We start from the raw sequence: 16,267 nt of genomic DNA on the forward strand, positions 1-16,267 counted from the left end.
ATGTAGGGACCTTACGCTTCAAGTCACACTGCACAATATTTCTGCACATATTCCTCAGTAGTTTTAAAGGCAGTGTGGAAAACCTGTGCACTGTTTATTTCAGGAAATTGGTCATTACTTATGTGATTACACAAAGCTAAAAAAAAGGAACAAACAAGCTACTTCTATATTCTGTAACACACTAAGAACTTATTTTGTTATCTGCGCGAAATTCAGAGTTACCTGGCAGGTCCGACAAGTGACACGGTAGCATAGGGGTCACAGTTCTGCCCACTGATCAAAGGCAGTTCCTTGCACTCAATTATCCTGAATAAAAACACAAGAAAAGAGAAAGAACATAAAATAAAGGCAACTATATTACACCGTTATAGCATTCTTGTTACATCTTATGATTCCACCTTTCTAAACACTGAGGAGCTGCTCACCTTGGACCAAAACCGTCAATATTTCACACAGTAACACTTTGACAGGCCCTAAAGTGACCCAGACCTTGGGAGAGATTAGCTTTTAATGCCGTGCCGCGGGTGCGTGAATGGTAAATAATTTCTTGTTGGTTCAACAGACGCCTCAGTGGAAATGCTTTTAGTGTTAAACCTTGTATGGTTTGCACTACCGGAACAATAAGAAAAACACCCCGTCTTCAAAACAGACACCGTAAATGCTTTTGCACATTAAGCTTAAAGACATAATCATTAAAAATGTCACTGCATCACCCTATTTATTGTTCACAAACCTGCTTAGTTATGTTAGATGTCAATGACTCTGCACCAAAAGAGGAATCAGGCTCAACTGACAAGCATATACTACAAACCAAGTTTATATAGTATTGTATTGGAAAAAACAAAAACAACATGAAGCGTGAACTATATTTAAATGTAGCACTGGATTATTAAACTAGATTACAGTATATCATTAGAAACTCTGACCTCACGTTTGACTGGCGTCACACAAGGATCTTTTTAAAACAAAACAAAACAGGTGTTTCAGGTGACAACAGGCACTGTGAGCAGTCTAAACAGGATGTGGCTGCTAAGCACAAGTCAGCAGAGAATAAGAATGAATTCAGCCTGCTATGCTAAGCGGGGCCGGAGGGAGAAGCCAAGCAGCTGAATGTAAAGATGTTTGGGTATCATCTTCAAGGTTGTCATAACAATATTCCCTAAAGCCTCACTCTTACATCATTTTTAACTCGACGCGATGCAACTTTGCTCCGATTAGCTTCCTGCAACGGGACGATGAGCCTCACGCCCTTCGTGGACTTGTCTGGTCGACCCGATGGAGAAAAACAAGAGCAATTACGCACAGGTGACAGTGAGCAGGCCGACGGTTTAAGCAAACAATCCGATTCAAACACTGAATGACAGCAGCAGAAAACCACAGCGGTTGCAGAGTGAGAAGCGCACGCTTCCTGCTCAGATGCCATCACTTCCTTCTCATTACCCTGCTCTCCAAGCATGAATGGTGGGGGTGCAAAACAACATACGTAAACAGCAAGAGGTCTGACATACACATGCACATACGTGTGTGTAAATTTACATGCTCAGCCTAATCTGTCAATGGGCGCTTTCTTTCCCCCCCCCCCCCCCCCCCCCCCCCCCTCTCTCTCTCTCTCTCTCTCAACATCCTCCCACGTCATTATCTGCCCTTATATCGGTTTGTGCTTGTGAAAACTGTGTGATGCGAAATGTACAGCTCGGAAGTAAAGGTGAATGATAAAGGAATATTGTGACACACTGAAAACCACACACAAAATAAGCTACCGAGACCCAAGATTAGCAAGCAATACTGAAACTTTTATCAATGATGACTTCTTCTTTTTTTTTTTTTCCCCCTTTTTTAAACAACTTTAAACATATTTCTTTCTCAAACAAGTTGTTGCTCAGAATGAGAAGTGTGGACAGTCAGTTTAGGATTGTATGCTATGCGCTATTACTCAAACTTTTACCTAACACCTTTTATGTTGGAGACTTGTTTTGCTGGGCTTAATGTGAAGGTTTGATCTTTAGCCAGTGAAAATACTCACTTGACTCAAGCTTTGGAGTTCTGTCATGATTTCCCTGCAAAGTTTCAAACTAACTGTACTCACAGCACACTTGACAGGAAACAAGTGACTCGTAGAACTCACCGGACTGATATGTGTTGGCCTGTTGATCCGTTCTCTGTGATCACTTCACTCAATCGCATCTCCAGGTGAACCTTGCCCTGTTGACCATGAGGAGAGGAGACGTTCTAAGAAGTTACACATTACTAAGGCCATGAGTCTACAGTCTTTAGTGAAGGCACAAGTCAAAAGTTATGTAGGCCGTAAACAAGATAAAAATCTGGCTTGCAGTACTGATGATATGCGATACTTTTGCACACCATGTTTATTTGTTACTAAGTTGCACATTTCTCTCGCTGTCATATTTCAAAATGGGTTCTGCTTATTCTCCAAGACCTGCAGTCCTGCTCCACCTCATACTCCATCTTGATTTAGGTTAATGGGAGAACCAGGAGAGTGACAAGAGCCACAACAGCTGTGAATTTTAAAAATGTAAAGGAAAAAAAAAATGTTCAAAATCACTCATAAAGATCTTTAGGGGAGTCGGATGTGGTGAAGGCTGCCGGTCTTGCCTTCGGAAGTGTCAGAGAGAACGAGAGAGAGAGATACAGAGTGAGAGAGTGAGCAACAGAGGGTGAGCTAAACAAAACGCCCCCACACTTGCACTCCGTCTCTGCAATTCAGCACTTGGCTGAGATGGCAAGTACTCCTTTCTCATGCAGCACAGGCCTTTAAGCCAATATACGTCCAAATGAACCAGCATCCTCACCAAATTAACGCTCACGTTCCAGCCGTGACCCCTATTAACTGAGCAGGTTACCTAAAATTAATACTGCTCGCAGGGTGTTCACACAGCCCCCCTGTTTGGCTGCAAATCAAACCAGAGAGGTACTGAAACAACACCTCCATCGCTCACTGATGTAACTTTGCTGTTGAAAGTGTCTACTTGTGAGTGAATCAGTGTAGCGGCACATACCCAGAATAGTCTTGGCGTGGGCTAATGGCAGCTAGAGTCAACATGTTAGCTGCAGCAGCACAGAAGTGGTAGTGTGCTATAGTTTCACCCAATACAAGCACGCCACAAAAAACTATCTGATCAAAGATAGTGATGTACAGTTGAAACAGAGCAGCCCACATATATGCCCTATATGTGACAGAAACTAGAACTGCACTCATGAAAAAAAAAGATAAAAATAAAATGCTGGAAAACAAAAAATGTAAGACGATGGACCGAAAACACCTGATAAGTCGATCAAGTATTTTAGCCCAGGATCATTTTTAGCAACAGCTTTCTCCTCGTGTGCATGCATTCTTAATTATACATCATATAAATGTGCAGGAGAAGACTTGAAATTACTCTTTTCAAAGTGTGCTTACATTTCAAATACAAATTTTAAGACTTTTAGTCTAAATCATGAAGATGGCTAGAACAAAACAAGTGGGGGGGAAATAGTATCAGTTATGGAAGCAATTATATTTTTCTGGTGGTGTTGGTTAAAAAGCTTCTTGCTGTCTATTAAACAGGTTAAATGTGCAGTTAGACAAATGTCTTTACTTCTGTGCCACAAACATTGCCTTTTTTCAGCTGCCATCGTGCGATGACATTAAGAGTCTGCCACTAATAAACTGGACACTTGCGTATTGCTTTTCTATTTCCATGCAAAAAGACTCGGACAGTGTGTTCTTTGGATGGTGACAGTCCGGATGTTAGTGAGAAGAGTTGAGTTTGTAAGGTTATTAAGCCTTATTTTGACATGGAAATGATCTTATCTGCATGCAAATTTCTGACTACGTGCGAGCAGATTTCCTGCTCGCTATGTTGGGGTACTGTGAGCTGTAAAAGACTATCATCATTAACTGTGCTGTGCTGATGACCAAGCGAGTGGAACTTTATGCAGTACGAGTAACCTTGCAGTAAAAAAAAAAAAAAAAAAAAAAAAAAAAAGGGGGCAAGGGTCAAATACAGCAGGGTCAAATTTTTACATTTGTGAGTCATCAGCTTTCCTAGAAATTACCTGGACTTCTGAATTAGGATCTACTGTTTGAAGGCTAAACCAGTTCTCCTTCCCACTGTATTTACATAGGTCATCCTTCCGGATGGACACCTTGCCTAAAAGAGAAAGCAACACAAACCCACACACACACGTTAAAAATCAACACATTCATCGAGATGAGAAAATATACTTGCTTGTCCTCTTAAATGTTACTCACCAACAGGTAGGTCCCTTTGGAAAACACTCTTGGCATAAACATAGAAGGATAAACACTGAAATGGGCGTGGGATCTCAAAGTAGAAGTCCTCTCCGTAGAAAGGGCTGTAAAAGGGAGAGGTCTAAATTAGCTAACAAGGTTATCTCTCTTTTGGTAGAAAAGGGAACAAGCGAGAATGAGTATAGTCAGTGGTCAAAGGTTCTACTGTGAGGTAAACTGACCTGCAATGCACCATTTCAATATTTATTTGACAGGAATTACAAAACGCAGAAGTATTTTGTAACAAATAAATAAAATTAAGTACTGTTTCTATGCAAGTAGCAGCCTGATGATCAGTTAATCAAATGCACTTGATTAAATGATCATCAGCAAGTGTGAGCACCTCTATGTAAGCAGACGTACTTGAACATTCAGGTGTGTGTATACACAATGCCAAGAATGAGAGACATCAGCAACTGTCTCAAAGCAACTGTTACTTCTCTTCCACAATCTGGGAAGGGTTACAAGACCATCATTCTGCGATTTAAAAGATCATTTCTCACTGTGGAAACCATAAAAGGCAGTTGCCAGTCTTCCTAGGAGTGGACATTTGGGCAAATTCGCCTTAAGAACAGACTGTGCGATGCTCACAGACTGCAAAAAACCAAAGAGCTACATGTCAGACTCTACAGTTCTTAAGCAACAGGACAAATGCTACAGTTTGTGACAGTACAATTTGGAAAAAGAATGAACAAGTATAGCTTATTTGGAAAGATGTTCATTGGAAAGACGAGAAGATGGTGGCAAGGTTTGCAAAACTACATTGGCACGCATGGTGAAAACACAGCATATCAGCGTTAACACCTCACAGCAACTGTCAAGCATGGTGGAGGAGGGCTAATGATTGCAGCTTGTTTTACAGCTACAGGTCACTGGGTCAACCATGAACTCCTCTGTATACTAAAGTATTCCAGAGTCAAATGTGAGACCATCAGACAGCGAGAGCTTGGTTGATTCTGATTCAAACTTCTTGATTAATCCCAGATGAAATAATGTCGTGAAACTGGGTTGTGCAACAGGACAATGATCCAAGCACAGCAGCAGATGCGCAGTAGAAATGCTGAAAAAGAAAAGAATCGAGGTGTTGCAATGGCCCAGGCAGAGTCCAGACCTCAACCCGGATGAAACAGAGCTGTGCATAAACGAATGCCCACAAACCTCAATGAACTGAAGCAACAGTGTAAAGAGAGGGTGCAATCGTTTTCTGTAAGACAGATAAAGTCATACAGAAAATGATGACTTCAACGTACTGCTAAAAGTGGTTCTAGAAGCTACTGAATCATAGAGTGTACTTAGTGTTTTTCCCACTCACACCGTTTCTGCATTTTAGCTTAGGTTTTGTTAGGTATCCGTTTGTGTAACAGGTCATGTTTTCTAGTTGACTTTAGGTTGCATTTACCCAATTTGAAGACCTGCCAAGCACCAGATTATTTTTTATTATGCCCTGATATGCAAAATCTAAGAATTTAAAGGGGATGCATTTTCTTTTTTCTATGGCTGAAACTGTTTGTGTTTCACTTTTCAGTCTAAAAATCTCTCACTTATGCAATTCTTGCCATTATGGGTGTCAACTCAAAATAACTAAAGACAACTTTGATATCACTGTGAACGCAGAAATGTTCCACATTAAAACAAGACCAAACATTCAAAACCTGATAGTTGCTATAGGACCAAAGCTGACTTGCACAGCTGCACTGGTAAATGTGACAACAGGCTGATCTATTGACTTCTGGGTATTGTTAATGTTTACTACGTCACACATCAGTGGCAATGCATTAGTAAACCCAGAGGGTATACTTTGATCGACAAAGAGTTAGCGGCATGAATGGACATAAAAATAACGAGTCAGCACTTTGGAACAATTTCAAATCTGCTAACTGCTGTAGTAGCTTATGTTTTACTTATGATTTATTGACAAACAGCAGTCAACTACAGTTGACGACTTTCCCTTTCTTCCATTTCCTGTTTGTTAAGTTGGTTTTAAAGCTTTTATTGCACATTATCATTGCATCAGCATCATTTTATATATCGCTCATCTGCTCGGTGGTTGTGGGGAGGGGGACGCTAAAATAGAACAGAGGATGAGATAAAGAAAAAAAATAAATACTGTCACCATGAATGACAGAAGAAAAGAAAAAAAGCAGTAGAGACTTTTATGCTGAGCTTTTATTAAATGGGCACCAATAGGTTGGTTAATAATGTAAAAAACAGTTTTTACTTGCATCCATTTGTCACGTACAGTCTAAAAATTGCAGCTTTATTGATTTTTATACTGTATTTGATTCATACTTCATACAATCATGGAGTGAAAAATAAAATAAAAACGGCAAATTGGTGCATTCCTAGTTATTAATATTGTATTTTACTCACCAACAATGTAGATGTGGTGATTATTAAGTTTATTCCTCTACAGAATAAATCTCTTTATCTAGCAAGTGTGCATGTGTGTGCCGTGGAAACATGGTTGGGGTTATTTTTCCATGTTAAGTAGTAATTTTAATAATGGGCAATTATTGAGTACATGTAACATTGTAACAGGACATAAGCGTAATAATAATATCACATGACTGTCATAAACACCGCCAGAATTTGTTAAAATACTGGGAAATGAACTGGTTGAGCAGAAGGTGGACGACACAGGGTGCCCTTATGACTCATCGTGACTGAGGGGAATGTTCTTGATATCTTGTAGGTTTAAATCTGTCACTTTTACCAGTTTTCTTCTGATTTCCTGAACATACAGTGTAACTTTATTAAGAAAAATCAAAATCTATGTATTTTTTCCCTCTTGCATTATATTCCTGTGTCTTCCATAAATTACATTTTAAAAATTAAATGCAAAAACTGTGACAAGTAAGCTATAAGAGTAAAATGCAAAGAGCTAAAATGCAAAAATGTGAATAGCTGAGATCACAGAACAATGTGTTACATTGTCATGTTACATTGTTACAATGTTACATTTAGATACAATTCTGCATGTATGCCCAATGCTGCAACCAGAGAAATGCAGTACTGTGCAAAAGTCTTGAGCCAGCCCTCATTTCTTTTAAATTTCTGTTTCCAAGCTGCCAGACTTTCTCAAATATTTTTATTTTTTTTAATGGTCTTGAGAATTAATTTTCCAGGTTCTCTGACGATGTTTCAGAGCTTTTCTTTGGACATTAGCTGCTTTTTCACAAATTTTCAGTCTAGTCCTCCTTCCTGATGACTTTCAGAGGAATGTTTTTATGTTTATAAACCTACTTAACACTGACCTATGAATCATAACCTACTCACGACTTATATAAAAAGGCACCTAACTCAAGGAATGAACCAGTGTTGTGTCTACACATAACAGACAACTTGAACAAACCAGTTTTAAATTGTATCTTTAGGCACTCTGTTACTGGCAGTCCGTTACAAAACAAATAATTTGTTCTCATTTCTTTAGTTGCGTCTACAGAAAAATACCAAAAGACAACACAGTTTAACTTAAAAAGTATTTTTGAATCAAAAAGGTGATTCCCACAGAGCTATTAGCTGAAAATTTAGCACATCTTGTTATGATGTTGAAAAAAATTTGAGGAATCTCAACAAGTGGAAGACAAAAGAAGAAGTGGCACGCCTTAAACAAAACAAAAACAAAAAAACAACATCTAGAACAGACGACCAGCATCTGAAATCCATGTCTTTAAGAATTAGGAAGGGACCATGTCAAAATTGATGGAATTATTAACTTAGAAAAGTTCCATCAAATGTAAACCACCATTCAATATCCTATAGAAAGCATCTCATTGGCACCAGTTTTATTTTTCATCGTGACAATGATCCCAAACGCCCTGGCAATGCAGTAATAGCATACCTGGACAGAAAAAACACACAGTGGGACAATATCAGTCATGGATTGTCTCCAAAGAGCAAAGTGGGATCATCTTGACAGAACAGAGCAAGTCAGCCAATATCCAAAGAAGAGCTTTGAATGTCCTTCAGGAAGCCTGGAAAACTATTCCTGAAGACTACTTAAATTATAAGAAAGCTGCCTAAGAGAGTTGAAAAATAAAGGTGGTCATACCAAAGATTGTACAATTCTAACAAGCTTGAAAGTCAAACAATTTTTTTGCCTTATTGTATTTCAATGCATGTTTGCACATTTCAGTAAAACGCTGCACCCATTTCCTATTTTCCTAGCAAAATATAAAGAAATGAAGGGTGGCTCCGGACCTCTGCACAATACTGTGTTCTGCAATAGTCATCCAATTACAAAATGCCAAGTACACCCTGTAGAGCTTTGTAGCACACTGCTGGGATATCACACAGACAACATATTCACTCTTACAGTCAAATGCCTTATTCACCACAGGATTGACTGCCCCTTAGAAACTGGGGGATGGAGAGAAGGTCAGAATATCTCTGCCACTCAGCTGCCTCGTGACCAAGACTTTGAGCCAAACAGCTAGCAGACTGTAGGTTAAACACTACCTTAATATGTGCTGCCTGCCCACCTGTCCCTAAACAGACTGAACAGTACTTGGCTAGATAAACTGTCCACATGTTCAAGTAAAAAAATGCAGTCCTTCTCTTTTAGATTTACTGAGATTGAAGCCGACAATGCTTGAGAAAAAAAACAAAAAAACGTAATAGCGCACTAATTGACAGCCGGCATTTCAGAATCAGAATCAGAATCAGAAAGGGTTTTATTGCCAAATGTTGAGCGGGTTTACAACATTAGGAAATTGCTGCGGTGCTTCAGTGCAAACATACTGTTATAAATACTGTTATAAATTAAGCTTAAATAGACATGAAAATAAAAATGAGAATAAGAATTAAAAGTGCTAAGTAGATAGATATATACATGGGTGCAGGTGGTGATCAGTGCCAAACATGGAATGATGCAGTGAACACAGCGTAGGGTCATGTGTTAGTGGTGGGAACAGTCATACGGTTATTGTTCATGTGTTCAACAGCAGAGGGGAAGAAACTGTTCTTATGGCGAGAGGTTCTGGTGCGAATGGACCGGAGCCTCCTGCCTGAGGGGAGCAGGTCAAAGTGTATTTAGTGTATTCAGTAGATATACACTTGCTTTAGGTATAGATAGGCCAATTATAAACACATTGTAAATAAGTAGCTCTCGAAAGTGTGTGTAGAGCTTGTTGGTGTATTTATGACTTAATAAATTAAATTTACAATGATATTTCCTCATTAAAAAAAGAAACTGAAAATAAGACTTGTAAACAATCACATATGTATCAATATTTATTAATGTGTAGCTCTTTAATCTGTCCGCCTCTATAAAGTAGGAATCTTTTCACCTACCCATACCAGCTGTCATAGGACTTAGACGCAGGATACACAATGGACACGTTGCCAGTCTTTCATAGGGCTAGCATGGGCTTACATTCTCAGTCACTTTAGCCACTTTCAAAATTGGACTGTGGGAGGAAGCCGGAGTACCAAGAAAAGCCAGGCACACACAGGGAGAACATGCAAATGCCACACAGTCCATTAATGCATCTTGAATGATGTAATCTTTCTCAACACTTCCACCTTGGGCTTGGCCAGCCAATCCAATTTACACCCACATATCTTCTTTAACATCAGAGAACTATTTACCGTAACCCACCCATACACCCACTTGTCTCTGCTGTCATCCTAGTTTCCAAGTAAAGTGAGAAAGCCAATTGACCACAAAAGGGAGCAATCATAGTTATTAAAACCCGAAGGCTGGAGCACATACACACCAGGCATGAGTCAAACAGAGCGCATACCCATATAGATTAAGATGCGATAAATAGTGGACTTGTGCAGCTGAGAGTGACAGAGGAAAAAGCCTCTAAAACTGTTGTTGAACTGCACTAAAAAAAACCAGGACAAAGAGGAAAAAAAAAAAAGAACAGTTATGAAATGCCTAAAGAGGGCAGGACTATGTTTAAAGTTAAATGTGCAGCAATATAGAAAAAAACCCTTAAAGGTTTCATAATATCCACACCTTTCTCTGAACTGGCTGTGAACATGTAACTATGGCATAATGTCTCATTTCACTCAGAATCACACAACATTTCCCAGCTCAAAGGGAACCGAACACACACACACAGCTCTGAGTCATGTTTCAACAGCTTCTAAGTATTCGAAAGACTGCATTTCATCCATGAAAGACAGTATGACTCTGTCCATATAAAATCTGATCAAAAGGAGATTTTTTATTTTATGAAATTATTTTTTAAAACAAACAAAAAAAAGAAAAACTTAAAATATGAAAACACAAGTAACAGCAGCCAAATGTAATGTTCTTAATGACTCTAGACATGCAAAGTAAGCAGTCTAAACTTTTACCCCACAAATAAATGCCTAGTATTTGTACACGTGGCTCTTACTCACCAATAAATTCAAGACAGCATAGCTGAATAATTAAAATTGGCTCCAAAACATAAGTCTAAATATTATCTTAATAATCATTTTAAGGACAAATATCCTGGTGTAAAACACTGACTTAAAACAAAGACATTTACCAGACTGAAAAAGATGAAAAGTCAACCAGGACGTATTCAATATCTAATGATACACAGCAGCTGGAGAAGAGCTTTTTTTATTTGATGGAAAGGATTTTTATACTGCACATAATGAACCAAAGAAAGATTTTTTTTCTACGTTAAAATGTTTACAGTGAGGCGGAAACACCAAAACTAAAATACTAAACCCGAAACAGATAATGTTTGGATTTCTTGAATAGCCAGCATTACTTGTAAAAGAAAGGCATTGTTTTCTCAAGAAAAAGTTGACATTTTGAAGTGTTGCAATGATCAGGAAACATAACTTTCTTTTATAGGTGACAAGTCTATCAATGTGTGTGAGTAAGAATAGATTTTTCACACCTTTCACATCTACCATTTCACATATTTTTATTGGCCTTCCACAAAATCTGTGATGCAGCTACTGTGATCTCTTTCAATTCTACGTTTATATTAATAAAGGTTTAATAAATATCTATAATGATTTAATGACACCGTGGACTAGAAAAAAAAAAAAAGCTAATCTGTACTCTACATCAGTGCAAAGACAAAAAATCTGCACAGTCTATCAGAAAAAGTCTCCTAAGTTCCTTTAGTTGCATCTAGTCAACTTAATGTTTAGCCGTCTCCCACCTCGGCGTTCACGCAGCCATAATGATTATGTAGTTGCATTTAACTGAAGCCTACATGTGTAACTAATATTTATGAAACTAATACAAGTAATGTTTAACCTAATCACAATATGATAGCACAGTAACAGGTGCCAAACTGCAACCCTAACTGAAACAGAGAAGACAAAAAGGCATTGGGATTTGCAGCTGTAATCAGCATATTAGTACAAGATTATCCTGCTTACCAGACGCTCTTGTCAAACACCTTAGTGCGGAACACCTCTTCTTGATCCAGACTTATGGTGCAAAAAGTACAGAGATCCCTTTGTCGATTTGGACCCGAGACAGAACCCAGGTTTTTAGCTTCACCTGCAGCAAACAGAACATCATTAGCATCCTAGCATTATAGCAAAAATATTTTTTTTAAAAATAAATAAATTTTTAAAAAAGCTGTCTTCAACACAAGTAGCAATATCAGTAATATTTCTTCACCTCTGTAGCTCTTTTGGTTTACAATTGTATATCAGAATTTTAGTGATAAGTCCATGTATGTGCTAATATAATTAAGCTTAAGGTTTGGACCTCTAAATAATACATCTTCAGTCTGATAATTAATAATAAGCTTTTAATTTTGCAGCTACTTCTACTAACAAGCAAAAAAATCGTTATGTTTACATTAAAGTGATTTGATTTGCTCGACTTAGCACACAGGAATCCTAAATTAATAGAAGATTTATGATTGCAGTCGTTTTCAGCACACTTTTAAAATTCTGCTTTGATGTTCATCATCCCCTGTTCATTCGGGGGACACAGACTCCTGCCAGTTGCCAGGGTAGGCTGCAGAGCGGATGTAGCTGAAGTAGACTTGATGCTCAAATGTGGTTAAAAACATGAAACATCGACTTCCTCAGCAGAACCAATGGTGACAGCACAGCGCTGATTCACAAATGACAAACACCTTTGTAACACACTACTTCCATATCATTGCAGGCAGGCTCAGATTACATATCATGGAGTTTTAGTACAACATATCTAAACAATTCACAAAAGCTGCGCCACATAGGGTAAAGCTGATTTCCAGTACAGCTAATTGTTACCAAAAATACAGCACTATAAATAACTTCACAATGTAACATATTTAGGCCATTTACTGGATTAGAGGGGTCATGATGGTCTAAATTAGCCCTCTAGCTGCTGACCGGTACCCTAAGCCCAGGTAGGGACCTAATTAAGAAAAGCTGCCAGTGAGATCAGCTTTTTAACAAGTTATTAATAGCGGTTTGTGTCTAATCTTAGGAATGGCCAGTGAAAAGGGTCAAGCTGTCACTAAACTTGGACCAGGATGTCGTGGTGGGAGTAGGGCACAGAAGCACATATGCAAAAGAAGAAAAAAAAAGACAAACACATAAGGCATCACTTGATCCATCTTTGCCCTTTCATAGCATTTTCACTACAACAGAAGTGCGTCTCCCTGTGGAAAGAAACCACGACCTAAAGGGTGCGTAAGCCCTAGGACCTTTAATATGAGAATCAAACAAGGACACAGATGAAAGTACACTGGAAATTTTTTTGTCACAATAAACACATCTTCACACAATGCCACCTCCACTGAAGTAGGCTAAAGGAAAAAGGACAAAGTGTGAACGAGGAAGAATGGAGTTTCGCAAGACTGCAAAGTGAGTTACATGCCATGATAGTTCCTCTATTTTGTTCTGCTTACTGTTTTTTCATTAATTCATAGTAGTGAAACTGACATTTGTCTTCCTATTGTGTTCCTAGCAATACAAGCATTACATGGTAGCTGGCCTATACTCGTCTTACAGTAAATACACACCATTTCACCCATTACTCATGAGTGCCTACTATCAATTTGGAAACTGAAAACGTATCACGAGTGGCTATTAAAAAGAATGAACACACGATATAATTTCAGTAATACAGCAGTAATAAATATTGCTCTCATTAAATACAAATGCATTCATTTAACCAGTCGGTTAAATTTCATGTGATTAATAGAAGCAGTGCCACACACAAACCGAAACCTGAAGACGGAGACAGGATGGTGGGGAAGCGGATGAAGGCTAATGAATGGGTATTAACACTGAAAATAAGCAAATCTACTGCGCCATATGCAGTACCCTGTTATCTAAAACCAAAAACTTGCAATGAAGGAATCTACTCGTGTAACGTTTAAAACATTAAAAAAAGGTGGTTAAAACGCTCGTAGAGAGAAGCCGTAGAAAACAAAACGATAAATCCATCAGGCAGATACCCCCACACAGGAGCTGACCCGCGAGGAGAGGACACCGAGGCTCTGCTGAGGTATTTTACTTTAAAGTCGGGATTTCCAGTTTGGACGTTTGACAAAAACGGGATGATTGTGGCATTTAAGTAACTACGATGTTATTTTTATTTATTTTTTAAGGAACAAGCATCTGTTTTTCAATCAGTAATTTAGTGGCACTTGATGACACGATAATCTTTTTTATGACGATAGCCTCCACATGCATTTCAAACCGCAGAAATGGCTTCAAGAAACCGGTTTATTTTTTATTTTAACGCCAATAAACAATACTGGATTTATTAGCAAAAATAAGTTAGTGGTTCCCAGTTAAGTTAAGGTTGGTGTCCGGCTAAAAATGAGCAACTAACGTGAAACTTTAAAGGGTTGAGCAGCCACTGCTTTGCTGCCTTTCAATCCGATGTGCGTTTAAAGTCTGTGCTGTAGCTGGAAATAACGTTATTGCCGTCTAATATTTAGCATTAGAGTTGCCTGACTGGTAGATGCCCGCAGTGAGAATAGCTGAATGGGCTCCTAGCTTGGTGACGACTGACTGAAGAGGCTGGTGGTAGTAGCTAGCCCGACGCTGATTTAACTTGGCTTCAAGCTGCCAAAAAAAATAATACGAATAAAAATAAGAGTCACAGTTTCAAAATAGGCTCGGGGGTATTAAATGGTGGCGGCGAGGCTCTGCGCGATGAATGAATGCATTCACAACAAGCTAGTAGCCTCTACTAGCATGCTAGGCTAGCTTGACGTTAGGCACCAGCCAGCAGACGAACCAGCTCGCCTGTCTCTGCCTTCACTCAGTCGACTGTTGATAGCACACCGCACCCCTCCCGGTCTCCGTCTCACAGCTCTCGACCTCCTTCCCCCCCTCACACTGTGCGAGACTCTCAAAACGTCGGTTCACTTACATATTTTACCCCGCAGGCTCTGTAAAATCCGTATCTTAGCGTCGTCGTCTTCCGCCATGGTCAGAGCTGACTTTTGTCGCTGCTCCGGTGCATTCAGAGCTGGTTTATCATATCCGTTTATGAATGCAGGCAGAGTGGAGAAAAAGCCAGTCCCACTATAGCGTCACGTCAAGTCCCGCACACGCTCCAGCCTTGAAATGTTTGGAGCTTCCTCTAAAGTCGAGCTTCCTTTGGCTGGCGCAGCAGTGTGATTAGTAGGAGTTTTAAAAGGAATTTAAGGTCCCCCTCTCTCTCTGTGAGTGTTTGGTGTCATTCATTATGCAACCATAACGCTTTCGGATAACACGATAATAGTTTGACTTGTGGCACTAGCTTAGCTTAGCTTGGCTAATCTCGGACGCCAGCGCTTTAAGTTAACCCTGTACGCTTTATGCACGCTTTTAGATTTCAGACAGATAAAGGTGTCACCGGGTATGAATGAGTTAGCTACCTCTGCCCCGGATAAAAACTCATTTCTCGGGGCCACACACTGACTAAAACACTTTATTTCTAAAGCATTAACCAGAGGAAAGCTGCACACTAAATGATTGCACCAAAACATAAAAATGTCCGCGAACGTCACAGCTGCTTTATGAGTGTGTTACTGAGCAAATATTTATTCGAGTTTGTCGGTGTGTCATACCTGGTTTGCATTTATTTATTTTCAGCAAAACAGGTAGATGAAAAAAATGTAATATTATACACTCTGGTTTTATTATCTTCTGTGTGGATTACAAGATACTGTAAGATACACAGTTCAGTGTGCATTTCACAGCTGTTTGTTTTTTTTGTCGTTTTATTCTCTTCCCCTTTCAAGGTGGTGTAGCTTTTTTGGTTGGGTGTCATCGTCAGATGGTAGTAGCATGGAGCCTGAAAAGCTGTCAGGTATGCGGTTTCTAAACAGCACATGCTGCATATGCTCACTACACATATACAGTTATTATAACATCGGAACCCAAGTGTTTTCCTTTGTTAATTTTGCACATGGAGTTCACCTCAGAGGGGTGTGGCAGTAGTTTCCCAGCTGCACAGGAGATTAAGATTCAAAGTAAAATACTTTGTGTATTTTTTAATATAATAATTCAGGAGTGGCCATGTATGTAAAATTTCTGTCTCCAAATAACATAAAAAATGCCTTTGTGATGTATGATACTCAAACAGAAAATATATAAGATTACTAATGATCATATTTAGATATACTAGATTTAGCTCATATTTATTTTAATGACCACAGTACTCAGTGTAGCTTTTGGGCAATATAGTGAGCCCTCTTCACCTGAACACTGGAGCTATTCCTAGATATAATCTTTCTTTCTTTCCTTTCATAGTATAGTGGTTTACACATTTGCTAGGCAGATCCCTGGTTCTGTCCCGAGGGGAGACACAAGTCCCTGTGGGGTTCTGCCAGGAAGGGCATCCGGTGTAAGAAAAAAATAAAACAAATTGCCAAATCAAACATGCTGAGCTACCAGCTGTAGCGACCCCTTGTGAACAAGGGAGCAGCTGAAGGTAGCTCACATACTTTGTCTTTCTTCCATCTTAATTTATAAATGTAAATACTTCTAACTTACGTTTGTAATCCCTATTCAGGACACATAACTCCACAATATTTAGTTATGCTCTTATATAATATGATGTTATAA

At 39.0% G+C, this 16,267-nt stretch overlaps 1 protein-coding gene across 1 annotated transcript in view; it reads right to left on the minus strand.

The window, feature by feature from the left end:
• rasa2 (RAS p21 protein activator 2) overlaps positions 1-15,161 on the minus strand; it is a 32,526-nt gene extending 17,365 nt beyond the window's left edge. Inside the window, exons 1-6 of the mRNA XM_085379861.1 lie at positions 14,586-15,161; positions 11,633-11,756; positions 4,253-4,356; positions 4,057-4,151; positions 2,126-2,202; positions 223-306 (exon numbers count right to left, since the gene is read on the minus strand). Coding sequence (XP_085235987.1) covers positions 223-306; positions 2,126-2,202; positions 4,057-4,151; positions 4,253-4,356; positions 11,633-11,756; positions 14,586-14,643 — 542 coding nt within the window. The 5' untranslated portion in view covers positions 14,644-15,161. The remainder of the gene's footprint in view (positions 1-222; positions 307-2,125; positions 2,203-4,056; positions 4,152-4,252; positions 4,357-11,632; positions 11,757-14,585) is intronic.
• Between the last annotated feature and the right edge of the window lie 1,106 nt (positions 15,162-16,267).

Source organism: Rhamphochromis longiceps, linkage group LG14 (genome assembly GCF_057381845.1).
Source record: "Rhamphochromis longiceps isolate RC_006_pf linkage group LG14, R_longiceps_female_GT1.1, whole genome shotgun sequence".
Taxonomy (NCBI): Eukaryota; Metazoa; Chordata; class Actinopteri; order Cichliformes; family Cichlidae; genus Rhamphochromis; species Rhamphochromis longiceps.